The sequence below is a fragment of the Tursiops truncatus genome, chromosome 1 (genome assembly GCF_011762595.2).
Source record: "Tursiops truncatus isolate mTurTru1 chromosome 1, mTurTru1.mat.Y, whole genome shotgun sequence".
NCBI classification, from domain to species: Eukaryota; Metazoa; Chordata; class Mammalia; order Artiodactyla; family Delphinidae; genus Tursiops; species Tursiops truncatus.
The window spans coordinates 167,112,429-167,139,382 of NC_047034.1; the positions used below are offsets into that span (position 1 = coordinate 167,112,429).

General features: G+C 56.5%; 2 protein-coding genes across 11 annotated transcripts in view; one reads left to right on the forward strand and one right to left on the reverse strand.

Moving 5' to 3' along the window:
* The window catches only part of HSPG2 (heparan sulfate proteoglycan 2), a 102,131-nt gene extending 88,118 nt beyond the window's left edge, over positions 1-14,013 (forward strand). For all 10 annotated transcript variants that reach the window (XM_073794639.1, XM_073794607.1, XM_033841672.2 and 7 more), the window contains 24 exons: positions 12-272; positions 1,676-1,880; positions 2,422-2,519; positions 2,940-3,206; positions 3,945-4,054; positions 4,257-4,404; positions 4,487-4,603; positions 5,260-5,371; positions 6,144-6,288; positions 6,372-6,471; positions 6,615-6,724; positions 6,849-6,957; positions 7,524-7,622; positions 8,011-8,232; positions 8,524-8,768; positions 9,109-9,280; positions 9,375-9,497; positions 9,584-9,640; positions 11,403-11,478; positions 11,561-11,639; positions 11,765-11,835; positions 12,035-12,118; positions 12,526-12,629; positions 12,776-14,013. In XM_073794639.1, coding sequence (XP_073650740.1) covers positions 12-272; positions 1,676-1,880; positions 2,422-2,519; positions 2,940-3,206; positions 3,945-4,054; positions 4,257-4,404; positions 4,487-4,603; positions 5,260-5,371; positions 6,144-6,288; positions 6,372-6,471; positions 6,615-6,724; positions 6,849-6,957; positions 7,524-7,622; positions 8,011-8,232; positions 8,524-8,768; positions 9,109-9,280; positions 9,375-9,497; positions 9,584-9,640; positions 11,403-11,478; positions 11,561-11,639; positions 11,765-11,835; positions 12,035-12,118; positions 12,526-12,629; positions 12,776-12,948 — 3,287 coding nt within the window. In that variant the 3' untranslated portion in view covers positions 12,949-14,013. The remainder of the gene's footprint in view (positions 1-11; positions 273-1,675; positions 1,881-2,421; positions 2,520-2,939; positions 3,207-3,944; positions 4,055-4,256; positions 4,405-4,486; positions 4,604-5,259; positions 5,372-6,143; positions 6,289-6,371; positions 6,472-6,614; positions 6,725-6,848; positions 6,958-7,523; positions 7,623-8,010; positions 8,233-8,523; positions 8,769-9,108; positions 9,281-9,374; positions 9,498-9,583; positions 9,641-11,402; positions 11,479-11,560; positions 11,640-11,764; positions 11,836-12,034; positions 12,119-12,525; positions 12,630-12,775) is intronic.
* Positions 14,014-14,386: 373 nt separating this feature from the next.
* On the reverse strand, positions 14,387-23,973 carry LDLRAD2 (low density lipoprotein receptor class A domain containing 2). The gene is given in 6 exon segments (XM_033838811.2): positions 14,387-14,471; positions 14,473-14,866; positions 17,804-17,866; positions 17,869-17,940; positions 21,069-21,461; positions 23,889-23,973. Coding segments are annotated over 6 exon segments (1,092 nt in total).
* Between the last annotated feature and the right edge of the window lie 2,981 nt (positions 23,974-26,954).

The window sequence follows — 26,954 nt, forward strand, 5'->3', positions numbered from 1 at the left end:
TCCAACCCCAGGCCCGCCGTATGCCACCACAGTCCCGGAGCACGCGTCGGTGCAGGCAGGGGAGACGGTGCAGCTCCAGTGCCTGGCTCATGGGACGCCCCCACTCACCTTCCAGTGGAGCCGTGTGGGCGGCAGCCTCCCTGGGAGGGCGACCACCAGGAATGAGATGCTGCTCCTTGAGCCTGCGGCCCCTGCGGACTCAGGCCGCTACCGCTGCCGGGTCACCAACAAGGTGGGCTCAGCTGAGGCCTTCGCCCAGGTGCTGGTCCGAGGTGAGCAGCCCCAGCTCAGACTGGGTAGAATGGGGTCAGCTTTCCTCCAGGCGCTTGTCCGAGCCTTTCACTTACCCCTCAGCTGGTGCCGGGGGACCCCCACCTGGGGCATGAAGACCCCCCTCCACTACCCTAGCTGGAACGCCTTCTTTTCCCCCAGGAAGACCCCGGTCACTGTGTTCTCAGCAACTAGCTCTCACTGCTGCATCCCTCCCTTGGCATTGACCTCATACTGCCAGAGGCTATGTTTACATGAGTACCCCAGCCTGCCTCGCCTGCCAGACAGAGGATGAGGGCAGGGCCTGGACCCAGTCATCTCAGCAGCCCCGGGCTTGTCCCCACAGCACCCAGAATGGGCTGCGTAAATGCTGGACGGTGACAACAATGAGTGTGTGATAGGGCAGCACCCACCCCCGGATGCCCAGGGTTTCAGTGGATCTCCAGAGAATCCCACATCTCCGTGGTCTTCTCAAGAGCCCGGACTGAAGTGAGCCCAGGTCCTGGGTTCAGTGCACAGCCCGATCACTTGATAGTTGTGTGAACCTGGCCAAGTCAGCGAACCTCAAGCCTCACTGTCTTCATCCTGCAAAGTAGAGAGGACAATGCCAGCACATAGGCTGACTTAGAAACGGACACATACGTAGAGCCCGTGGCACCTAGTAGGCACTTGGTAAATGGTGATAGTATGCATTTGACCCACCCTCCCATATGTCCCCTGCACCCGGACATTAGGTGCCTTCACCTGGGATCCTCCTATTTTAAATTTATTTATTTATTTATTTTTGGCTGCGTTGGGTCTTCATTGCTGCACACAGGCTTTCTCTAGTTGCGGCGAGTCGGGGCTACTCTTCATTACGGTGCACGGACTTCTCTTTGCGGCGGCCTCTCTTGTTACAGAGCACGGGCTCTAGGCGCGTGGGCTTCAGTAGTTGTGGCGCACGGGCTTAGTTGCTCCGCAGCATGTGGGATCTTCCAGGACCAGGGCCTGAACCCGTGTCCCCTGCTTTGGCAGGCGGATTCTTAACCACTGCACCACCAGGGAAGCCCCTCTCCTATTTTAGACTAGAGCCAGAATAGTCTTTGCTCTCCTTCCTTCAGGTGTCTGAATCTTTCCAAGGCCGACCCCTCCCGCTCTCGCCTTGGGCTGCCCTCCCCTCCCAAAGGCCAGGAGCTTCTGGAAGCACAGCCCAGCGCTCCACAGGCTCTTATTTGTGTTGATTGAATGACTGCACGAGTGAGCAGATGAATGAATCTGCCAATGAAAGGTCTTTTTTCCCTGGTCCGAGAGGCAAACAGGGGAACGTCCCCTGAATGTTAGGATGGGGGTCTCCTGGGTCCTGGAGGGGCATCGGGGGTATCACACACATACACGCACACGCACAACCTCTTACCTGTCCCCGCAGGCCCCTCCGGCTCTCTCCCCGCCACCCCCATCCCAGCAGGATCCGCGCCCACCGTTCAGGTCACGCCTCAGCTGGAGACCAAGAGCATAGGGGCCAGCGTCGAGTTCCACTGTGTCGTGCCCAGCGACCTGGGCACTCAACTCCGCTGGATCAAAGAAGGGGGTCAGCTGCCTCCCGGCCACAGCATACATGATGGGGTGCTCCGGTGAGTGGGGGCAGGGGCAGGACTGAACTTGGGCATCCCAGCCCAAGGCACCCAGTGGGGCTGTTAGAATACCTATCCTACTGGGCTTAGCATAAAACAATGGCCTTGGGCAAGTCACTTCACCTCCCTGAGCCTCAGTGTTCTCAGCTGTACAGTGGGTTATATGAGACCAGAATGAGTTAACCTAAAGCACTTAACACAGTGCTTAGCATGTGGAAGGCCTTCAGTAATCAGTGGCCCATGTTTGTATTATTGTTAAAGGGAAGAGAACAAGCTCTGAGGCCAGATATATACATGTGACCCAGATCTCAGCTCTGCTACTTGATAACTGTGTGATCTGGAACTCTAGACCACAAGGTCTTGGTCTAAAATGGGTGTGGTGATACTCACCCTGACTTCCTACCTACCTCCCATGGTTTTGGGGAGACTAGAAGTTTACATCGTGTGCTGATACTTGACAACTTTTAACTCCCACACAACTGCAAAGTATTCTCACCAATTGTTTTTATTCACTGATATCTTATTATTTTTTTCTTTACAGAATCCAGAACTTGGACCAGAGCTGCCAAGGGACGTATGTTTGCCAGGCCCATGGACCATGGGGACAGGCCCAGGCCAGTGCCCAGCTTGTTGTCCAAGGTAGGACGGTGGCTTCAGGCTTCTGCTAAGAGCAGGGGACAGAGGTGAAGTGCACAAGGACCATATTCCCCAAGAAACCCCTTAAATGTGTACAAATAAAGAGAATTATTCGATTGTATCTTGCTTTCGTCTAGCACAGAGTGAGGGGGCTTGACAAATATTGCAAGGGAGGGGGGAAGAAGGGAGATGGGCGGAGCGCTCAGACAAACCAATGAAAATGACTGCGGAGGCACAAGTGAGTAAAACGAATGAACAAAGAGCGAACAAGTGAGCGTGTTAATGAGTGGATGCACAAAAAAGTGAATGAAATGCTGAGTGCCTCGGGCCCCAGTGCTCACCTTTTCTGGGGCAGCCTGCAGCCTCTCTGAGCCCAGGCCTGCAGCAGGCTGCCTCATTCTGTTCTGCCCCGTCCTCCCGCAGCTCTGCCCTCTGTGCTCATCAACATCCGGACCTCCGTGCAGACCGTGGTGGTCGGCCATGCCGTGGAGTTCGAGTGCCTGGCCCTGGGTGACCCCAAGCCTCAGGTGACGTGGAGCAAAGTTGGAGGGCGCCTGCGGCCTGGCATCGTGCAGAGCGGAGGCATCGTCAGGATCGCCCACGTGGAGCTGGCTGACGCAGGACAGTACCGCTGCACCGCCACCAGCGCCGCAGGCACCGCCCAGTCCCACGTGCTGCTACTCGTGCAAGGTGAAGGCTGGCAGGGAGCTCTGCAGGGCCGGGGAGCGTGCAGGGGCTGCTCTCACGCCATCTCCTGCCTTACCTGCGCTACTCCTCCTTCCTGCTCTCTTGGGGATTTTCAATTTGGTGTATTTAGGGAGCAGGTTTCATAACAAGCAGGTGCAGCAGGGGATAGCAGTGAGTGTTCCTCTGGGGCAGCTGGAACTTGCAGGGAAAAGCTATGCCGTGGGGCATCAAGAGGAAATCAGATAAGTAGTCTTCACCTGCTGGAGCTCCCGCTCTGACGAGGAAGACCTACAGCTCAGTCTGCTGGCAGAGACAGCGCAAACACAAAACAGACGTGAAAGACAGTACAACGTGGACAGTGGATGATGCCAGGCAGACACAATCTGTGTGTTCTTCAGAGGCTATTCTTTTTCACCCCAAGCCCTATCACTTGCCCCAAACTTACCCACACTGCCCTAGTGCCCCCTCTTCAGGTCCCCAGAGGGCGGCACAATTTTCCACCCAGGTGTGTTGAAGAGGCTCGGTCTGTGGAGTCAGTTGAACCTGTCCCTGAGCCCTGGCTCTGCCTGGTTCCAGCTGTGCAACCAGGAGTGAACGGCCAGTTTCCTCATCTGTGAAATGGGGACACAGTGCCTCCCTTCCAGGGATGGCATGAGGATTAAATGAGTCAGGACACAGGCTGGGCTCACAAACAGTTGGTGTCATCAGGTTGATGGCCTGTGTCTCCTCCTCCCCTCTCAGCCTTGCCGCAGATCTCAACGCCCCCAGAGGTCCGTGTGCCCACTGGTTCTTCAGCTGTCTTCCCCTGCATGGCCTCTGGCTACCCCACTCCTGACATCACCTGGAGCAAGGTAAATGCTAGGCAGGAAACCAGCGGGTGTGCCTGAGGGGCAGGGACCAGGTCTTCACCATCTCGGTGCCCCCAGGAGCTGGCCCAGGCTTGGCCCAGAGCATGCGCTCCATGTCTGAGGGTGGGCCCCAGGCAGGGATGGGAGACGGGCCCCGTGGAGGTGTGGGCCAAGGCCAGGGTTCAAAGTGCCAGTGTGTTTGCAGCTGGATGGGAACCTGCCGCCCGACAGCCGCCTGGAGAACAACATGCTGCTGCTGCCCTCGGTCCAGCCCCAGGACGCGGGCACCTATGTCTGCACCGCCAGCAACCGCCAGGGCAAGGTCAAGGCCTTTGCCCATCTGCAGGTGCCAGGTGAGACCACACACCCCGGGATAGGCGGCACCCTGCCCACCACCTTGTGGGTGGCGTCTTGAACTGTGCTTTCTGCCCTCAGAGCGGGTGGTGCCCTACTTCACGCAGACCCCCCACTCTTTCCTGCCGCTGCCCACCATCAAGGATGCCTACAGGAAGTTTGAGATCAAGATCACCTTCCGGCCCGACTCAGCCGATGGTGAGCAGGGGAGGAGCTGACTGGGGGGCCCGGGGCTGGGGATCTCCAAAGTCACTGCCATCAGGGTATGAGCCCTGGCAGCCCCCGGTCCTCAGCCTTCCCTGCCCCGGGGGCTCCAGGCCAGCCGGGCCTCCCCCTCTGGCTCATGCCTCCTCTTCTCCATTCCCTCCTGTGTGATACCTGCACCCAAGCCTCCCCCTGTCCCTCTGCCACTGGTGCAGCATCCCCCGGTCCTTCTGTCCCGTCTCCCTACTCCTGTCTCTGCTCCTTCCTCCTTTTCCCCATCTCTCACCCTTCCCTCCTCTCTCTCTCTCTCTTTCTCATCTGTCTCCTCCCACCTCTTACGGGTCTCTGACTTTCACTGTCCAGGCCTCCTCCTCTACTCGGGTGAGTCTCCGCCTCCCTCTCCTCCTTCAGGTAGACCCTACAGTGTAAGTGAAGCAAATTCAGCTTCCTTCTAGGAGCTCTCAGCAAGGCCCTTCTATTTAGGGCCCCATCCTGAGAGGGAGACGCCCTGGCTGTGTGGGGTGTGCTGGAGGGAGGGACAGCAGTTAGCGAGGGGAACGGCTCACAAGCTTGGGCCATTGGTTCTGGGGCTGGGCAGACAGGGAGCCCGTGGCTGGACGGGAGGCCCTAACACAGCTCTGCCCGCCCAGGGATGCTGCTGTACAACGGGCAGAAGCGGATCCCAGGGAGCCCCACCAACCTGGCCAACAGGCAGCCCGACTTCATCTCCTTCGGCCTTGTGGGCGGGAGGCCCGAGTTCCGGTGAGACCCTCACCCTTCCGGGTTACAGGGGAAGGGGGGCTGGGGGACTAGATTGCAGGACTTCCGTCAGGCACACACCGCCCTGGGCTGAGTTGTACGACGGAGGTTCTGAAAGAAGAAGGAGATGTGACCGTTACCCTCGGTGACCCCCCGTGCTGCCGGGGTCAGCACAGTGCGCCAGCCGGGTGGCGGAGGAAGCAGCCTCAGACTTGCACACAGTTGCGGCAGAAATACTCAGCAATGCTAGAGTGTGTCCTTCCAGGGTGGGACCGCTGCAGGCCAGAATTCGTTCATTCATTTATTCATTCAACAGTTTTGTGCTGAATACCTACTATGTACCAGGCACGGATACAAACAAAACAAATCAAGTTCTGGCCCTTGTGGGAATGTATATCCTAGTTGGGGAAGACCAGCCACAAACAAAGAAGGAAAGAGACAAGGTCATCTCAGAGGGAGGAGTGCGCAGACGAACAGTGAGGCCAGGTGCCAGGCTGTAGGGCCTAGAGCCAGGGGCACTTGGAGCCCCGGGGGCTGCTCTGAATAAGCTCCCAGGGAGAGTGTAGGAGAAGAAGAACCCCTGGGGAGGGGCAGGGATAGGGTGAGCTGGGGGTGGGGGTGGGGCGAGAGCACAAGGCAGGGACAGGAACCGGAGCAGGATGACAGGGAATGGCGTCGACCCCTTTGCCCAGCCTGGGCCCCCTGCCCAGCCCTTCCTACAAACCCCATATCCGCTCTCTCCTGCCCCGGCCCTCCCTCCCACCCCATGGAGCAGGTTTGATGCAGGCTCGGGCATGGCCACCATCCGTCACCCCACACCGCTAGCACTGGGCCAGTTCCACACCGTGACCCTGCTGCGCAGCCTCACCCAGGGCTCCCTGATCGTGGGCAGCCTGGCCCCGGTCAACGGCACCTCCCAGGTGAGACCCAGCCCCGTTCCTCTATCCCTAGCCCCTCCCCACCTCCGCTCAGCCTCTGCCATTCCTGACTTACCCCTGTCCAGGGCAAGTTCCAGGGTCTGGACCTGAATGAGGAGCTCTACCTGGGTGGCTACCCCGACTATGGCGCTATCCCCAAGGCAGGGCTGAGCAGCGGCTTCATAGGTGAACCCCCTCCCCACCTTCAGCCCTGGCCAGACCTCACCTGGCTGGCAGAGCACCTGGGAGGGCACTGCAGGGCGTGGGTCGGAGCTGGGCAGGCCTCCCAGCACCCCTGACTTGGCTCATCCTGCCTGCCCACCCCCCAGGCTGTGTCCGGGAGCTGCGCATCCAGGGTGAGGAGATCGTCTTCCATGACCTCAACCTTACAGCACACGGCATCTCCCACTGCCCCACCTGTCGGGACCGGCCCTGCCAGGTAACCCCACACCGCACACTCCTCCCGGCCTCCCAGGCCGCTGTCCTCAGCCATGGCCGGCCCTGGTGGGGAGTGGGGAAGGGCCAGAGTGTTCTCGGTCTGACTTCCGGGGGCTGCTTTGCAGAACGGGGGCCAGTGCCAGGACTCGGAGAGCAGCAGCTATGTGTGTGTGTGCCCGGCTGGCTTCACCGGGAGCCGCTGTGAGCACTCGCAGGCCCTGCACTGCCACCCAGGTGTGTAACCCACCCTCTCCATCACTGCCACTCCAGGCTCTTCCCTCTGCCCGTTGCTGCCCCGTCATATCCACCCCAACTGCTAACCGTACTCACCACACTCTCTCCATCTTTCCCGAGTACTTAACCACTCTTCCTGGATTCTGACTTCCATCACTGCCATCCTAATATCCACCATGCCTCCCATCTCTGCTACCCAAGCACTCATCCCCCGTCACTGTGCCCGGACACTCCCCCCAGCCCCAATCACTGCTTCCTGGTACCTACCACCTTCCCATCTGTTACCAAGGCACTCACCCCACTACCCACCACCCAGGTACAGGCTTTCAAGAACAAAAGAGTCACTCGTTCACTCCCCGCCTTGCTCTCTCCCTGCCCAGCCCCTTCTGGCCCCACCCTTGCCCGAATCCATTCCCCCTCCCCGGTCACCCGATGCAGCCCTCCCAGGGGTCCCGGCCCTAAGGAGCCAAGGCCCCCGGGGGGCCGTAGTTAGAGTTCTGGCATCAGGACCCCACCACCTCCCAGGCCACCTCAGTGCCCTCCTCATTGGCCTGTGTGTCCCCCAGAGGCCTGTGGGCCCGACGCCACCTGTGTGAACCGGCCCGACGGCCAAGGCTACACCTGCCGCTGCCACCTGGGCCGCTCGGGCGTGAGGTGTGAGGAAGGTAAGTGGAGCTGGGCCTGAGACCCCCAGGGGTCCCAGTAAGGACAGGAGAAGCTGGGCAGGGCATTCTGGGGCCATGACGGGCCCTATGGATGATAAAATTATTCCAGAGCCAGAGGGCCTCAAAGTCACCTGGCCAAGCTTCATGCCCAGCCTGAATCCCGTACACAAGGGCCCCAAAGGGGAAGCCCATCTAATTGGAGATCCAGCCTGGTCTGTAGTGCTGGGGGCAGGGTGCTTCTAGGCTGTTGCAGCCATTGCCCAGCTGATCCCGAGCCTCTAGGACTGGAGAGTGGGGTGGGCAGGGGTCCCAGAGGAAGGCTGCATAGTTGGAGCCCTCCCAGGACTCTGGCATCCCCACTGCCCTGGCTGAGCTGTGACTGCTGCAGGTGTGACTGTGACCACTCCTTCCCTGTCGGGCGCGGGCTCCTACCTGGCGCTGCCTGCTCTCACCAACACGCACCACGAGCTACGCCTGGATGTTGAGTTTAAGCCGCTGGCACCTGACGGGGTCCTGCTGTTCAGCGGGGGAAAGAGCGGGCCGGTGGAGGATTTCGTGTCCCTGGCGATGGTTGGCGGCCATCTGGAGTTCCGCTACGAGTTGGGGTCAGGTGAGCACTGACACCAAATGCAGTTGAGCCATAGGCACCAAGCTCCGTGCCCCCCTTGGCCCTCCACACCCCCAGGAGGCGTGGAGGAATAAATTCTGAAGTCAGACCAACCGGAGTCCCCTGTTCTTCGCGTTCCTCTCTCCGTGTGACCTGAAGCAAGTCTCTAGACCTCTCGGGTTCCTCTGGGACACTGGGAGGCTGAAGGAGGTTCCCTGTCTGCTCAAGTTCCTGTAGGGGGTGGGACGGGGCAGAGGGCCATCCATGTGCCAACCCTGCTGGCATCCTCCCCAGGGCTGGCCGTTCTGCGGAGCTCCGAGCCCCTGGCCCTGGGCCGCTGGCATCGCATATCCGCAGAGCGTCTCAACAAGGACGGCAGCCTGCGGGTGAACGGCGGGCGCCCTGTGCTGCGCTCCTCACCCGGCAAGAGCCAGGGCCTCAACCTGCACACCCTGCTCTACCTGGGTGGTGTGGAGCCGTCCTTGCAGCTGCCCCTGGCCACCAACATGAGCGCTCACTTCCGCGGCTGCGTGGGCGAGGTGAGCGACTTCCAGACGGCAGGCGGGGAGGGCGGGGTGATTTCCCTCCGCCTGCAGCCAGCCCAAGGCGCGTGGGATCAGAGCCTCAGTTTCCTCCTCTGTAAAATGGGGATAATTACACCTGCTTTGAAGGTTGTGGTGAGGAGGGACTACACTCATGGATGCTCCTGGCACACAGTAGACCCTCGACTTTGGTCCTCCCCCCCGACCCCAGAAACCCACGTTATGCTCAAGTTCCAGCCTGGGTTCCCAGCTCCCCTCTGCTGCAGTCTCTCTGCTGGTACACCCATGCTTCAGCCTCCTGCCTTCTTCGAGTCCCTTGGTGTCCCTATGCCCACAGGTGTCAGTGAATGGAAAGCGTCTGGACCTCACCTACAGCTTCCTGGGCAGCCGGGGCGTCGGGCAGTGCTACGACAGCTCCCCGTGTGAGCGCCAGCCTTGCCGCAGTGGCGCCACGTGCATGCCCACCGGCGAATACGAGTTCCAGTGCCTGTGTCGAGACGGCTTCAAAGGCGAGGGAGCCCGGCCAGGCACTGGGAGGGAGGGGTGGGGGGTGGTCAGTGGCCGCTCCAGCCCATGCCCACTCGCCTCTTCCCTGGCCCACAGGAGACCTCTGTGAGCACGAGGAGAACCCCTGCCAGCTCCGTGAGCCCTGTCTGCATGGGGGTACCTGCCAGGGCACCCGCTGCCTCTGTCCCCCTGGCTTCTCTGGCCCTCGCTGCCAACAAGGTAACTGCCCCAGCTTCTCTCCACCTCCCCCTTGGGGCGCTGGGGCCTGACACAGCCCGCCGACTGGACCCTGCGTCTCCCCACAGGCTCTGCACATGGCATAGCGGAGTCCGACTGGCATCTTGAAGGCAGTGGGGGCAACGGTACGTACTTGCCGTGACCAGCCAGAGGAGCTGAGCAGGCTTGTCCCTCCCAGGCCTTGGGTCTCTCAGCCCCTCTTCCAATGACCCCACCCCTCCATCCTGGCCTCTGAACAAAACAAGCCCAGGTGAGAGGCTCCTTGGGCACAGAGAGACAGAATAAGAAGAGCACAGCCGCACAGAGCTGGGTCCTGCCCTATGCTCACTGCCTAGTGACTTTGGGCAGGCCTTTGAACCACTTGCACTTCTGTACCCTCCTCTGTATTCGTGCATTCCAGCAACAGACACGTATGTGTGCCCATCCTTGCCCTGGGAGCAGTAAATACAAGATGCGTAAGGCAGGACCCTCATTCTCAAGGATTCCACAATCTGTTTAAAAGCAATGATAATGATTTGTAAAAATGAATACTTATTGAACATTTACAGGCCCTGTGCTAACTGCGTTATAGATACATACCTTATTTATCGCTAATATAACAGGAGAGGTAGTGGCATAGTGGATAAGAGCCTGGATTCAAATCCTAGCTCTTCCACTTACTAGCTGTGTGACTTGGGGACTCACTTAACCTCTCTGTGCTTCAGTTTCCTCACGTATAAAATAGAAAGAAGTAACATCCTTCCACAAGGCTTTGGATAAAATTTTGTGTGAGAGTAAAATTCTTTAATGTATTTTAAATGCTTAGAACAATGTCTGGTCCAGAGTGGGCACAGAATGTTAGCTTTTGTTAATATTATAGCAAAGACATAGGGTTGTTACAAGGATCCAGTTAAAAATTATGTTTGTAGCTGGATGTGAAACTTCCTGCATGGTGACCGGCAGATAGTAGGTGCTTGGTAACTGTTAGCTGCTAACTTCATCAGTTGGTGGAGGGTGGCGAAGTGTCACCTACCCTGGTAGCTGCCAGGCCCCAGGGGCCAGCACTGGTGTGGGATGTCTTTGAGCGGGTAGGGTTGGGGATGTTATAGCCACACACACAGTGTGGATGATGCAGCCGAAAGGTCTGGGTTGCCATCCAGGCTTCCCACTTCCTGGGCAAGTCACTCATCCCTGAACCTGTCTTCCCGTCTGTAAGATGGAGGGAGTACAAACTTTCAAAACCGTTTATGTGCCACTGACCTAGATGACCAGCTGCCCCAGTTTGCTCAGGACTGAGGAGCTTCTGGGGATGTGGGACTTTCAGAGCTAAAACCAGGACAGGACCCGGCAAATAGAGATGGTTGATCACCTACCTGGACCCTACTGACTGCATAGAATGAAATACATAGCATTTCAAAGGGAATCAATTGTTCTGAAAGAAGGTTATCAAAATATTTGAAGTTGTTTGCATCTCTATTAACGCATTAAATACGAGATCTAGCGTTAGGGTTAGGGTTAGGGTCGTTAGTCCCAACAGCTACCACAATTGCAATAAGCATAAACAATGTTTTGAAATATTTGCAGCAACTGTAATGCAATAAGGGAATCTTCCACTGGTGACTGAGTCACAGGCCCTGCTCCTCCTCAGTGTGTTTCCTACCTGCGTAACTAAAGGAACTGCTAACCTTCAGGGAGAAGAGAGCAAGGCTAGGACTATAATGTTTTCCAAGCCAAGTTCACAGGCCTCTGAATTCTGCCCCCAGCCCCCTTGGGTCTCCAGGGACTGCAGGTTCAGAGCCCTGCAGTAGTACAGGTCGGGGTGGAGGTGGGGGTCAAGGGCACCGATGCGGGATGGATACTCCATGCGGGTGAGCAGGTGTCCCAGCATCGCCCCCACTCCCCCGACAGATGCCCCCGGGCAGTACGGAGCCTACTTCTACGATGACGGATTCCTCGCCCTCCCTGGCCGCATCTTCTCCAGGAGGTGAGAAGAGAGTCTGTGGGCCCAGGGTGGGGGACGGGAATCTGGGGCTTCTGCCCTCTCACCCACTTCCCCCGCACCGCAGTCACCCTGAGGTGCCCGAGACCATCGAGCTGGAGGTTCAGACCAGCACGGCCAGCGGCCTCCTGCTCTGGCAGGGCGTGGTAAGTGTGGACGTCCCGCCCAGGATCTCAGGGTTCCCAGCCCCCTGGTGGCCACAGGAGTGGGAGAGAGGAAGGAGGAGGCCACAGCTGTCGGTAGCCCCCGGAACCCTGTGCTTCTCTGGCAGGAGGTGGGAGAGTCCGGCCGAGGCAAGGACTTCATCAGTCTTGGGCTTCAGGATGGGCACCTTGTCTTCAGGTGGGTCCTGGCACCCGACCCTTCCTCTCCCTTCCCTCAGCCCCCTTACCCTTCAGTGGCTTCCCCGCTGGTCAGCCCCATGGCCCCCCCAGCAAGAAGCTGCAGCGCCCAGTGCCCCAGCTGCACACCACCACCGCCGTCCCACACCCCCTCCAGTCCTGCCCCCTGCTCACACCCTCTTGGGCCTGTGTGACTGCAGCTACCAGCTGGGCAGTGGGGAGGCCCGCCTTGTCTCTGAGGACCCCATCAACGATGGCGAGTGGCATCGGGTGATGGCGCTGCGGTAAGGGAGCCCCCCGGGCACTAGGGCGAAGGGCCCGGAGTCCTGGACTGGGACAGGACGCCCCCCGTCATGCGCAGGGAGGCAGGCATTGAGCTCTGGGGAGACAGAACGTGAAGCCAGGGTCAGGGGAGAGCCCGCCAGCCGGAGCACAGACTTCCAGGGCAGGACAGAACTCCATGGGGTGGGCGCACAAGCACCCTAGGGGCTGGATGAAGCCTGGGTGGGGTGCTAGGAAGTTGTGTTTGTGGGACCAGATCTCTCATCCAGCGGAGGGAGGGGGCAAGAAAGAACTCAGGGAGCGGGGTCACGCTGCTCTGACTGGAGTCTCTGTAGCAAAGGGAGGGGGCTCTCTGGGTTGAGAAGGACGGGGGATCGGTGGTGAGGGGCCTGACCCCGTTCCACTGCAGAGAGGGCCGGAGAGGCTCCATCCAGGTGGACGGAGAGGAGCTGGTCAGCGGCCAGTCCCCAGGCCCTAACGTGGCAGTTAACACCAAGGGCAGCATCTACGTCGGTAAGTCTTGAGCTCGGGCCTCGTGCAGGCCTGGGGCCGCTCCTCCAGGTCGGGGAGGGCCAGGGGCTCCGGCAGAGGTAGAGCATGGGGCCTTCCTCCCCCCACCTCCTGGAGCTGACAGGCCCCGCCCTCTCCCTTCCCTGCAGGTGGAGCCCCCGACGTGGCGGTGCTGACCGGGGGCAGGTTCTCCTCGGGCATCACGGGCTGTATCAAGAACCTGGTGCTGCACTCTGCCCGGCCTGGCACCCCGCCTCCACAGCCACTGGACCTGCAGCACCGCGCCCAGGCGGGGGCCAACACGCGCCCCTGCCCCTCGTAGGCACTGCCTGCCCCACACGGACTCCCGGGCAGCGCCCCAGCCCCGCAGCGTCGACTATATTATTATTAATATTATTATTATGAATATTTTGTAAGAAACGGAGGCGATGCCACGCTTTGCTGCTACTGCCCTGGGCTGGACTGGAGGGTGGGCACGCCACCCCACGCAGACACACCTGGGCAAAGCCACAGGCTGCTGGGCAGGGCGGGTTGCATGGGAGCAGGTGCCTCAAAGGGTCACCAGGACTTGGGGTCGGGCACGGTGGCTGAGCAGGCTCAGAACTGCCCCCACCAACAGAGCCCCCCGAGGTAGTGCTGGGCTGCCCGTTTCTTCAGCCCTTGGGCAGCCCTCATTTCTACAGGAGACAAACTCGGCTTCCAGCCTGGAGCCTCACCAGCTACCCGGAGCCTCACCAGCTACCCGGAGCAGAGGGCATCGCATGGCCTTCGCCACCCTCCTCCGGGTTGGGAAAGCTCTTTAGTGCTAACTGTGGTGCAAAAGGCAGCTCACCCCTGGGCAGGCAGCCCCCAGCCCTGCCAGCCCATGTCCCAGCACCCCTCCACCTCCGCCTAGCCAGCCAGGCCACCGGCCCCTGGCAGCCTCCCCCCTCCCACCAAGCCCTCCTGGCCTGCATCCCTCCCACCCCACACCTAGCCCAGGGCCCCTGCCCTGAGGGGCTGCAAGGGAAAGCCCACCTCAACTCTTACCAGGAGCTGCTACAGGCAGAGCCCAGCACTGAGAGTGTCTCCCTGCCTGCACCAGGCCACGTCCCCCCACTGATCTGGAAGTGAAGGCCCAGGGCACATGGGGGGAGGAGAGCATTGGTGGTCGGAAAGAGTTAATGCCTTGGGTAGGGGAGCGGGGACTCATGACTGGGAGGGACAGGAAGGGGGCGTGACAGCCCTGCCCCATCTGTGGGAGCCCCAGGGCCCAACTGGGGGCAAGCGCCCTCCCCACCAGCAACCCCCAGAGGTGGGTCCGGGACGCCTGGCCTCTGTGTCCTAGAAGGGACCCTCCTGTGGTCTTTATCCTGATCTTTCTTAATAAACGGTGCTATCCCCGCCAGGGCTGTCTCCTGTGTCTTTGGCTACGACTGGACCCGTGGTACCTGAGGGTGGGCCAGGATGGAGCAAAGCAGGGCAAGTGAGGTCCGGGCGTGAAGCAAGGCAGCTTCAGGGGAGCGAGGCCCCTACTCCCTGCCCTTCACTGATCCAGCCGAGTGCCAGTCACCATGCAAGTTGCAGGGTCAGCTGCCTCCTGTGGCCTTCACCATGACCCTGTGAGGCCCCCATGCCCCCATTTTCCAGAGGGGCAGACTGAGTCTCGGAGGGTTATATGATCTGCCCAAGGTTAGACAGCCCTGTGGGGGGTGGGGGCAGAACCCGGGGACTATCTGACCCCAGAGCCCACTCTCCTTCCTCTGATGCCCACAGCCTCTCTAAGGATGACCCCCCTGACCTGGCTCACTCAGCCGCAGGCCCCCAGGGGCCACCTGGCCAGGACGTGTGTAACAGATGGTGCACACCACCAGCCCCCCAAGCCAGCCGGCTGGAGGAGCAGCAGCTCCAGAGGAGGCCCACGAGGAGGCCAGCGCCACCCCCGCGGCTGGAGGCCTGTAGAAAGAAAGAGCACTCAGGCCTCAGCCTGGGCCAGCTGCCCCCACCCATCACTGGAGAGGGACAAGTGTGATCTCGGCGGAAGGAGCGGCAGCAGGTGATAACCAAGAGCCATCTACCTTCCGGAGCGGCTTCCTGTCGTGCAGGGTCCCGGCGTGCTGGGGGGCTCCTCTCAGCTGCCATCCCCAGGGGGCCCACAGACCCGAGAGCTGGGGGAAGAGTCAGGGGCCCGGAGGTACCATCATCCGTACTCCCTTCCTGGCTGGGCACCGGAGAGGGACCGGCAGTGGCAAATAACAGCTCTAACACACTGAGATCTGCCCCTTGCAGGGTATGATTATGTCTCGTTTAATCCTCCCCAAACCTCTTAGTGTTAGTATTTTTATTTCACAGATAAGAGAAGTGAGGCACAGAGAGGTTAAGTCACTTGCCCAGATCACACAGCTGGAAGTGACAGGGGCGGACTTGAACTCACAGTCTAGCTCCAGGGGCTGGGGTGGATGAACGGAGCTACTTCTCAAGGAGTGATGCTGTACTGAGCATTTTCTCTGCACTGAGAACCATGCTCTGCGCTGGGCCCTTCACCCACAGGGTTTCACTTAAAGTTCATGACAAATCTGAGAGGGTAGGTTTATCATCCCCAGTTTACAGATAAGGAAACGGAGACAGAGAGAGGTTCATTCTTCCACTCATCTGATGAGTATTTTTCAGTCACCTGCTACTGTACCCCAGGCATTGCTCTAGGGACTGGGGGATATGACAGTGAGCAAAACAGACAAAAAGGCCCCCATGGAGCTGGCGTTTTAGGGCGAGGCAACACAAAACACAAATTCCACCATGTGTCAAATGGAGACAGGAGCTACGAGGGAAAGTCAAGCAGGGCAGGAGGGACAGGGCGCGCTGGCGAGGGGCAAGGTTGCTAGTTTTCTTTCAATTGTGGTAAACTCTACAAAACAAAATGTACCATTTTAACCGTTTTTAAGGACAGTTCCGTAGTGTTAAGTCCATTCATATTGTTGAGCAACCATCAACACCATCCGTTCTCAGGACTGTTTTCCTCTCATAAAACTGGAACTCTGTCCCCATCGTGAATAACTCCCCATTTCCCCCCCACAGCCCCCAGCGACCATCATTCTGCTTTCCGTCTCTTTGAGTTCTCTGGATGTCTCATATACATAGAATCACATAGTATTCGTCCTTCTGTGACTGGTTTATTGCAGTCAGCATAATGTCCTCAAGGTTCATCCATGTTGTAGCATGTGTCGGCATTTCCTTCCTTTGTAGGGCTGAACGATATTCCATTGTGTGGACGTACCACGTTTTGTTTACCTGTTTTGCTTTCAATGGACACAGGGCTGCTTTTCGTGTTTTTTTTTTTTTTGGCCGCACAGCTTGTGGGATCTTAGTTCCCCGACCAGGGAACCCGTGGCCCCTGCAGTGGAAGCGCAGAGTCCTAACCACTGGACTGCCCAGGGAAATCCCAGGGTTGCTATTTTTAAACAAAGGGGTAAGGAAAGAGCTCATGGAGAGGGTGAGGGTTAAGTCAAGACCTGCAGAAGGCAAAGGAATGAGCATGTGAACCTCTGGGAAAAGCCTTCCAGGTAGAGGAAAGAGCTAGTGAGAGACCAGAGGCAGGACAAGACTGGAGCGTGGAAGGAGCTGCCAGGGGCCAGAGTGGAGGAGCTGTTGGAGCAAGCGAGCAGGTGGGAGGTGACGGGCCAGGTCACTCAGGGCCTGGGGGCCCCTGGGAGGCTTGTGTGGGCTGAGTGAGGAGTGAGGAGGGTCCTGCACACGGGAGTGATGCGATCTGACTTAGTGTTTTAAAAGGCTCCTCGGGAATTCCCTGGTGGTCCAGCGGTTAAGACGCCACGCTTCCACTGCTGGGGGCCCAGGTTCAATCCCTGGTCCGGGAACTAAGATCCCGCAAGCCGAGGGGTGCGGCCAATAAAATGCTCCCCTGGCAGGAGAGCTTAACTCCCTGCTAGTGTGTGGGCTGCGCGTGATGACTTCCTCCCAAAGAGGGCGGTGTGGAGAGAGGAGACAGAGTAACAGCGGAGAAGCGGACAAACACAGCCTCAACCCGGTGACCAAGGCCAACATCAACATCCGTGGACCGTGTTGGGCAGTGATCGCGTTGGTCTGGCCTGGTGTGCACTTGACCTCTGGGATCTTCCTCCTCATAACCCACGACTGCAGTCTTATCATGAGGAAAACATCAGATTAATTCTGACAACACTGATGGCTTGGTTATGGGCTGAGAGGGAAAAGGGAGTAAAGGACCACTCAACCATTTGGGCCTGAACAACTGGAATTCAAAGCGGCCACTGAGTGAGAATGGGACACGGGTGAGAAGCAGGACGCAGGGCAGGCTGTGGATCATGAGTTCAGTTTGGGGCAAGTTAAGTGTGAGACCCGCCTGCACAGCCACGTGGAGATGTCAGGTGGGGAGGTGGTTATATAACTAGTGTTCAAAGACGAGTCCAGCTGGCGATACGGTATAAAGGAGAACGAGGGGGGAACGGGTGTGGCAGCTGGAGGAGAGGACATAGGGCCCGGGCCTCTGCGCACAGAGCATAGTGTCAGGGAGGACCCTGAGGAGTGCCTGGGGAGGGGAGAGTGTGGGCTCCCGGGAAGCTGGGTTTTACCCCTCAGCCAGGTGCATTTTTGCAGCGAACAACCTGTTCAACAGGACATGGCAACCCTGACTGGGAGTGGGGCATGTCCAGATTCCTAAGAAGGATAATCAGGGGTGACCTAGTCTGGTCCCCTCTGTCCATCCACAGAGGTCATTCCTGGTTATGTCACTCAGTGACTCTATGACCTTGGGCAAGTCATTTCTCCTCCCTAGGCCTCAGTTTCCCCATCTATAAAATGTGGGAGTCAGGCTGGATCAATGGTTTTCAAAGTCTTGAAGGTCAAACTCAAGTCTCTCAGTGGGACATCAGTCAGCCGCGGCCCAGGCCTCCCACGTCCAGTTAAGTAGGGCATCTCTCCTTGTGATGTCTGGGGCCTCTGCAAGGCTCTGTGTAGGAAAAGCTTCCACCACTGAAACGACATTTGGAAGCAGCTGGATTCGATCACCATTTGAGCTCTAACATCCTCTGGTCCTCAGGCAGTCTGGTCTGATTGGATTCGCCACTACTGTGCTTCACCTCATCCTCTCCTGCCGCACCCGTGCCTCCGGCCTCCAGCTTCTAACCCAGCTGCTCAGCAGGACCCAAGCCACACCTGTCACTGACCGCTGCAGTTAGCTGCTGGCCAAGAAGGCTGGTCACTGCCATCGCCACAGTTGTCCGTGCCCGGGGATCGCACACCAGCCTCGGGGGGACGCACCGGCTGTTCTGACATCGGAAGTAGGCACAACAGCATCCTGGGGCTGAGAGGGGAGGCACGACGAGGATGCTGAGCACCGCAGAATGTTTGGCCCTATGGGGAGGGGATGCGGGAGGTGTGAGCAGGAGGGGCTGTCTCCATGTGCGTGCAGATGAGAGTACGGATGAGGCAGGTGTATGATCATAAAGATGATGGTGGGGACGGGGATGATGATGGCAGCTAATGTTTATTGAGCTCCTTCCAAGCCAGGCGTGGTTCACATCCCAGCTCATTAAGTTCTCACATTAACCCTGTAGGGTCAATACTATCAATCCCATTTTAGAGATGAGAAGACCGAGGCACAGGGAGGTTAGGTCACTAGACCAAGGCCACACAGCTTGTATCTAAGCAGCAGGATAGGAATTCAGCCCCATGCTCATGAGCACTGTGGCACTCAGTGTGTGTGTGTGTGTGTGCACGTGTGCATGCACGCAGCCTATGGTAGCCCAGCAACCTGAACACGCCAAGCTCATCCCGGCTCGTGGCACTGCACCTGCCATCAGCCCTGCCCGTAACTGCATGGCTTGCTCCCCTCAGGTCTCCACTCAAATGTCATCATGTTGGAAGGCCTGCCCTCACCTCCACGTGAGAACAGCACACCATCCCTCCCCCACCACCCCTTTATCCGGATTTGGGTTCCTCTGCAGCACTTACCACCTCTGCAGATTATGGATTTGATTGGTTCTTTGTTTATGGTCTGCCTCCCCCACTAGAATGTCAGCTCAAATGGGGCAGGCACTTCTCTCTCTTTCACTGCTGCATGTATCCCTGGAGCCTAGAACAGCACCTGGCACAAGGGCAGGTACTCAATCTTTGTTAAATGAATGAATAGGCACACAGGTGAGAGAAGGGTATGACTTGGTGCACAGGGTGTGGCAGACAGGTTGGCTTACCCAGCACCCCATTCTGTGGAGAAAAGCTGGTTCAGGGGGGACTGACCAATACCATGGCTCAGAGGTGGACATGGGGATCAGAGCATTCCATTCCTGGCCCCGGGAACAGACACATGGCCCATGTGACTAATCAAATTTGGCCCCGAGGACTTTTGCTAGAACCATAAGAAAAGATCTTCGCGGTTCCCTGGCAGTCCATTGGTTAGGACTCAGCTCTTTCACTGCTGGGGGCCCAGGTTCAATCCCTGGTCAGGAACTGAGATCCTGCAAGGCACTCGGCGCAGCCAAAAAAAAAAAAAAAAGAGAGAGAGAGAAAAGATCCTCGCTCTTTATTTCACTGAGATGAGAGTTATAAGGGGGACTGTGGGCTTGGAGCTGCAGGGTCACCTTGCTGCCAAGTAGAAAGAGGGACTGGAGCTGCCTGAGATGGAAGCCAAACAGACCCAGTGCAATGCAAAGGGAGAGAACAAAGAGATAGAGCCCAGGTGGCATTCCTTGATCTCCTGAATCCAGCTATACCTGAAGGAACACCTTAATATCCCAGTTATAGGAGCCCCCCCAAATTCTCCTTTGGCTTAAGCCGACTTGACTTGGGGTTTTTTCATGTGCAAATGAATGCTCTGATTTATAAAAGATGTGCAGGGGTAAGAGTGAATATCTATGAGAGAGAAAACACAAAGAGTAATCCAAGTAAAAAGTGGTGAAAAGCGATCCAAGGAAGCCAGAGTTGTGACAGGGCTTCGCCACTGCCGCCTGCTTTCGAGTCCAACCCTGCTGAACACACAGCAGCCGCAACATGCTTGGCTGGTACCTCACGGAAGGTGAGAAAGGGAGGGAGGGAGGAAAGGAGGGAGGGAGGGGTTGATTTCCAGTTAGCCTGTGAGATCTGCTTGCAAAACAATATAATAGGACCCTTGGCACGCTACAGCCCACAGGAGCCAGAAAGGGGAACCCAGGCACCATCAGTCATGGCCCCAAAGACACACATGAGACAGCAGGGGGTGCTCTCTGACCAGCTCAGGTTGAAGGGCCGTCCGGGGCCTGGCATGTCGAGGTCCAGCTCCTGGTGAACCTGTGTTGGCTCTCAGAGGCCCCCCTGTTCTTGCCTTGAAGTGCTCACAACCCCATGTTTGTTTTGTTTTGTTTTGTTTCTTTGCGGTACGCGGGCCTCTCACTGTTGTGGCCTCTCCCGTTGCGGAGCACAGGCTCTGGACGCGCAGGCTCAGCGGCCACGGCTCACGGGCCCAGCCGCTCCACGGCATGTGGGATCTTCCCGGACCGGGGCACGAACCCGCGTCCCCTGCATCGGCAGGCGGACTCTCAACCACTGCGCCACCAGGGAAGCCCCAAACCCATGTTTAATTCTCCAGTCTGGACATTTTGCCAGCGAGGGCGATGATGCTTCTCCGAGGTTTTGGAAACTTCTGGGCTTTGGCAGCTCCTCTGCTGAAACATCAGTGAGTGTCTTCAGTCCTGGGGAAACCTGCTGGGACTAAAGCCTTGGCTCAGTTGGAGCAGAGGACAAACTCTAGCAGTTAAAGCCCAGCTCCTCCACCTCTGGGCTGGGAGTCCTGTGCTGCTTCATTCAACCTCTCCAAGCCTGTTTCCCATCAATAAATACGAGGATATGAGCACTGGCCCAGCAGAGCTGCTGTGAGAACAGATGGGATCTGGCATGAGAAGGGCCACAGGCAGTGCTCAACGAGGGATTATTATTCTCAGTTCCCTTTCCTTGCCTAAGTGGGTTTCTGTCACCTACAGCCACCAGAGTCCCAACTCTCGGCCCCTCTGCCATCGGGTGGACCCAGGACAGAGAAGCCAGTGTGCAAACATGAGAGTGTGTGAGTTGCATGGCAGTGTGCAAAGTGGTATTGTGTACGATGAGGTGTGCATGATGTGAACCGTGTGTGGGAGAGAGTGTACAGTACGCCAGGCCTGTGGGTTGGGTGTTTCAGTGTGTGTGGTGCAGGTGGGTGTGCCAGGTGTGTGTACGAGGTGTGAGTTGCGCACAGGTACAGTGTGTGTGAGTGGGGTGGGTGCTGGAGTGTGAGGTGTGTGAGCATGTGGGAATCGTGTGGGAGTGGGAGCTGTGTGTGAACAGCTGTGGTCCGTGCATCCATGGAAGTCAGGTTTATGGGGTTGGCTCTTTGGGTCTGGACCACCCCTTCCTGAAGCCCCTGACCCTGCCGCCAGGCCCCAGCCCCCGCCCTCTCTCAGGACCAGCCCGCACCCACCCAACCGGAAAGAGAGACTTCGCCTACGAAGGTGACCAGGCGCAGGCCCAGGAAGTCCCCGGAGGACGCCACCGGCCCAGTGATGGTCAGGCCGCAGAACCGGGCCCCCAAGGGCCATGGCGCCCCCGGTGGGCCCTCGTAGAACTGCAGGTAGGACCCGGGTGCGCAGGGGTCCTCCGGCGCCGGCGCCGGGGAGGAGGTGTTGGGCGCCGCCGGGGTCAGGCTGTAGACCAGGAAGAAGCGGAACTGGAAGCGGATCCTGTCGCCGGGGGTCGCCGCCCGCATCCAGAGCCTGCTGTCGGTGTCCGGGGCCACGAAGTAGAAGCGGCGCGACGCGGAGTGCGAGTGTAGCAGCAGCCCGTCCGCCTGCCACGTCCGGCCGCACAGGTCCACCAGGTAGGCTGCGGCGAAAAGCACCGTCCCTGGAACCACGCGGTCCCCTTCCAAGCCTGGCCCTGCCTTCTGCCCGCTGTGTGACCCCCGAGTGAGTCACTCAGCCTCTCTGAGCCTCAGTCTTCTTGTCGGGAAAATGGGGATGATTGAACAATGTCAGAATTTTTGTGAGGATTAAAAAATGTAATTCAAGTCCTCAATCTCGTATTCAAAAACCCTAGGATGTGTTTCAGAATTTTTCAGGTTTTAGAAAGATATATAATATGTTGCAGCCCCAAATGGAGTCTGCCACAGCCCTCCACGATCAAACACATTTTCTAGAGCGATTGCACAGAACATTTACCCTAAGTAGGACAAATACAGACTGTAAACAGCCTCCTGTCAGTTCAGGTCAGGTGTTGCCAGTTAGTTAGCTAAGAACAAATTTTGGTTGTCAGAGCTTTTCATATTTTGTAGTGGAAACTAAAGGATTGTGGACGTGTATGGGTTCAGTGCTTAGGGTAGTGCCTGGCATTTAATGAGCATCACGGAAGTGTTATTCAAGGATGGGGGAGGGAATTTCCTGGCCTTCGCTCCAGTGGTTAGGACTCCGCACTCTCACTGTGGAGCGCCCAGGTTCAATTCCTGTTCGGGAAACTAAGATCCCACAACCCTCGCAGTGCAACCAAAAATAAAAGGATGGGGGAGACACGGTTGGGCACCTGCCCAGCCAACAGGCATTCCGTTTCTCCTTGCTAAGAGAAACTTAATTCCCCTCAATTATCAGAGAGCCCCCCTGGTCTTTGGCCTAAACCAAGCCTTGTAATCCTAATTCCATTTGCCAGGTTTAGGGATTGGCCTGTGAATTGATTCTGGCCAATGAGATTTAAGGAGAGGTTTGCTGAGCGTTCCTGGGAAAGGTTTTCTTCCCTGATTTAAAAAAAAAAAAAAAAAGGAGGGAGAGCTGTGTGATGAGGAGCCCCTTTTTCTTCCTGCTTTTGAAAGCTATTGACTGAGGATGCGACGCCCAGAGCTGCAGCAGGTATCTTGCCAGGATGAGGTCATGAGAGTTATAGAGGAGCCCTGACATGGGTGAGCTGCTGAATTAACCATTTCTGGACTCATCTATGGCCTCTCTTCTTAAGTGGAATAATAAATGTCCTTATGGTTTGTTTGTTGTTATTTTTTTAATTTTTTTTTTTTGTTGCGGTACGCGGGCCTCTCACTGTTGTGGCCTCTCCCGTTGCGGAGCACAGGCTCCGGACGCGCAGGCTCAGCGGCCATGGCTCACGGGCCCAGCCGCTCCGCGGCATGTGGGATCTTCCCGGACCGGAGCACGAACCCGCGTCCCCTGCATCGGCAGGCGGACTCTCAACCACTGCACTACCAGGGAAGCCCTGTCCTATGGTTTAAGCTCTGTTTAGTCTGGTAACTGTTACTTACAACCCAAAACATCCTCACTGGTACAGGGTTGTTGTGAGGATTAATGAGATGACGTATAAGTACTCAAACCATCTGATTTTTGTAAGGATAGAAGGAGAACAAGACGTGGCTTTTCTGGTGCATGGTAGGGGCACCGGTGGTGCTTGAAGACAAGCCGGGATGTGGGTCTTCGGGGGAGAAATTCTCCGTTAGGACTCAGGATGTGGGAACATCTTCTCATATCTGTGCAGACCTACTAAAGCCAGAACCTGCCCTGGAGGCACGCGGGACAGGCGGAGGTTCAGAGAGTGGGTGAACGAGCACCTTCTATGAGCTGGGCACTGTCTATGTGTCTTGCATGGTTTATCTCACCTTATATGCACAATAATAATAGTCCCTTAAGGCAGCAGTCCCCAACCTTTTTGGCACCAGGGACTGGTTTTGTGGAAAACAATTTTTCCACAGACGGGGGTCGGGGGGTGGGGATGGTTCAGGTGGTAATGCTAGTGACGGGGAGCGACGGGGAACAACGGGGAGTGACAGGGAGCGACGGGGAGTGACAGATGAAGCTTCGCTCTCTTGCCCACCACTCACCTCCTGCTTTGAGGCCCGGTTTCTAGCAGGCCGCGGACTGGCCCTGGGGGTTGGGGACCTCTGCCTTAAGGGGCAAGGGCCTATTATTCTTTCCATTTTACTGCTGAAGAAACCAAGTCTTAGACAGTGGAAACAGTAATGTCAAGGGTGTGTGTGTGAACGCAGGGCCGTCTGACTCCAAAGCCCACAGTGTTTCCCGGTGCCAGACTGCCCCACCCGCCCCCAGACACCTGCTTCTGGGTGACTTGGAGTTCCAGCCACCCAGAGGGGTGGGGGTGGACTTGAGGGTGCCAGCCAAGACCAGGCACAGGGTTTCCCAGTGTCCCCCAACTCAAGGGATCCCAGCTCATCAGGGTGAGTGCTGATTGAGGAAACACAATCTCAAAGGGTGGTGGGACCTGAATCTCCTGCCTGCCCCAGCCAAGCTACCTTGTACTCCCCTGTGTGCAGAGCAGACGCAGTCAGGGCAGTTGCCCCCAGCAGGAGCAGCCTTTGGGGCAGCTGCAGAGGACAGGCTTCCATCCAGGCCCTCCTGTGCCCAGCTATGGGGAAGACCTGCAGAATCTTCAGTTGAGGGTCTTTGGGGAGGCTGGGGTATAGGGGCCTGGTTAGGCCAGTGGAGGGATTGGCAGGACACAGAGAGCAAGGGAGGCAGGTACGCCAGCTCCTCTGGTCTCTTCAGTGATGTTTGTGCTCCCTGTTCCAGATCCTTCTTCAGATCAGGATTGTGTCTAGGGTTGCCATGGAGATGTGGGACTGGGGCTGGAGCCTGGGGAGAGAAGGCGGGGAGGATGTCTGCTCATCCCCTGCCAGACAGGAACCAGGAAACTCAGATCCGGTTCAGCCACAGGGCTTCTGGGAGGGGGACCCACAGCCTCAGAGAGCTGCTGCCTTCCTGGAGAAGTTGGCATTTTAGGGCTGAGCTTAAGGGAGGCCCAGGACATCAAAGGCCCTCTCTGAGGGCCTAGAGAGACAGCAAGTGGTGAATGAGCACTGGCCCAGGAGTCTGTTCTATTTTACAGACAAAGTATTCCTGCCTCAGGACCTTTGCCCTCACCGTTCCTCCACCTGGGGTGCTCCTCTCCCATGGAGGTCCATGGCTGGCTTCTCCGGCTCACTCAGATTCCGAGCTCACATGTCACCTGCTCAGACCACATTTCCCTGACCACTTCTCAGTCTGAATTAGTGTTCTCCCTCCCTGTCACTCAGTCCCATGTCCACGAATTTATCTCAGCACTCACTGGAATTACTTTGCTTATTTATATCTATCTTGTATGTACTGTCCTTTGACCGCCCCCTACCCACTAAAACTGTGTTCTGTGAGTGTCTTGTTGTTCTCTGAAGCCCTAGGTCATAGAACAGTGCCTGGCACAGAGCAGGCATCCAGGAAATAAGAACGAATGTGTGGGGACTTCCCTGGTGGCGTAGTGGTTAAGAATCCACCTGCCAATGCAGGGGACAGGGTTCGAGCCCTGGTCCGGGAAGATCCCACATGCTGCCGAGCAACTAAACCCGTGCGCCACAGCTACTGAGCCTGCGCTCTAGAGTCTGCAGGCCACAACTAGAGCTCATGTGCCACAACTGCTGAAGCCCACGCGCCTAGAGCCCGTGCTCCGCAGCAAGAGAAGCCACCGCAGTGAGGAGCATGCGCACCGCAACGAAGACCCAACACGGCCAAAAATAAATAAATAAATAAATAATTTTTAAAAAAAGAAAAAGGACGAATGTGTGACGTTGAGCAAATGACCTCCCTTTTTTCTGGGTTTTACTTCCCCATGTGTAAAAGGAAGGGCTTGGGCCATTTCAGCCTTTTTCAAAATCTGTAATTAGTAGAACCATTTTTTTACAAAGGCATTATACATGGAACCTTAATATATAAAGCTGAAACTTTTCAAGTCTCAGTTTCCTTATCTGTAAAATGGAATAATGATAGTTCCAACTTTGTAGGTATATTGTAAAGGGTAAGTAACTCGATACCAGTGGGGTATCAAGTGACTTACTTAGAACAGTGTCTGTCACATAGTAAAGTGCGCAATGCACGTCAGGCTGATGATGACCCTTAATGTCACCATTATTACTTAAACAGAGGTCATGTATGTTTCAAGACGTCCCCACCTCAGACTTTGAGACACCACCTCAGAGTCTGAAGACTGTATGAGATGGTTAAAACCACTGGCCCTGCTGCTCTCTAATGCTCTTCTTTCTAGACCTGACATTTGATGCAAACTTGATACCCCACTGTGTGTGATGTCCAAGGCTAGGCCTTGGGGGACTTCTTTGGCAGGAGTGGATTTATCATGAAACTCTTGAAGCTGGCCGCTCTCCCTTCTGAGACGGACAACATTCTGCCTATGGAATGTGTATCTCTCTAAAGAAACTTGATTTCACTTTAAAAAAGAAAGAAACTCGTGAAGCTTACCCATCAGGACATATTATTTGCATGAGATTATATATTTTTATAAAATTTACAAAATTAAGGTATTTCAACCACAGTCAATTCAGATCACTGTCTCTTTCCACCCCGATCTCCTCCATTGCACCTCTCTTCAGATGGTCACGGGCATTTTTGAAATCTGGCTAAGGGGAGGTGGCTTTGGGTTTGGGTTTGGGTTTGGGTTTGGGGGGGATATAATTATGGGGTCCTAGCTCCTTCCAGGTATAGGTTTATTATTTCTAATAAATGCCCCAGAATGCCTTCCAGTCGTCCTCCTCATGCCCTCTATGCTGTGATATGTTGTGATATGAAGGTGCAGAATCAGAGACCATTCATTATGACTGGCCTCCCTGGTGTGAGGGTATTGGAGGAGAAATAAGGTTGGAAGCATATGAAGCCAGAAGCCAGTCTATGGAAAAGTCTTTCAAATCTTAAAGCTCACATATGTAAGAAATTTGATAGAGGTTATCCCAAGTTTAACAGTCCTTAAGAGAATAAATAATCTTACTAATAACGAATGGCAAAGCTCAAGAAAAAAGTCTAAATGATCACTAATAAAAAACTAATTTTGGTCAATCATGCAAAAGGAAAGACTGACTTATCTTTCTAGTCCTGTTATAGAAAATATCATGTAGTGTTGTCTCAGAAATCATAAAAGGGTGTGCAGCCAAAAAAAGTAAGGAAAAAAGTATCATAGAAGAGGTTTAAGCAGTATTTTAATTAAAATGTGCTATTATTTTTAATTTATATTGTTCATAGTATTTGTCAGTTTTTTTGTTTTTCTTTTTTATTTATTTTTGGCTGTGTTGTTTCTTCGCTGCTGCACGCGGGCTTTCTCTAGTTGCAGGGGGGGGCTACTCTTTGTTGCGGTGAGTGGACCTCTCATTGCAGTGGCTTCCCTTTGTTGTGGAGCACGGGCTCTAGACGCGCGGGCTTCAGTAGTTGCAGCACGTGGGCTCAGTAGTTGTGGCTCACGGGCTCTAGAGCGCAGACTCAGTAGGTGTGGCACACGGGCTTAGTTGCTCCACAACATGTGGGTTCTTCCCAGACCAGGGCTCAAAACTGTGTG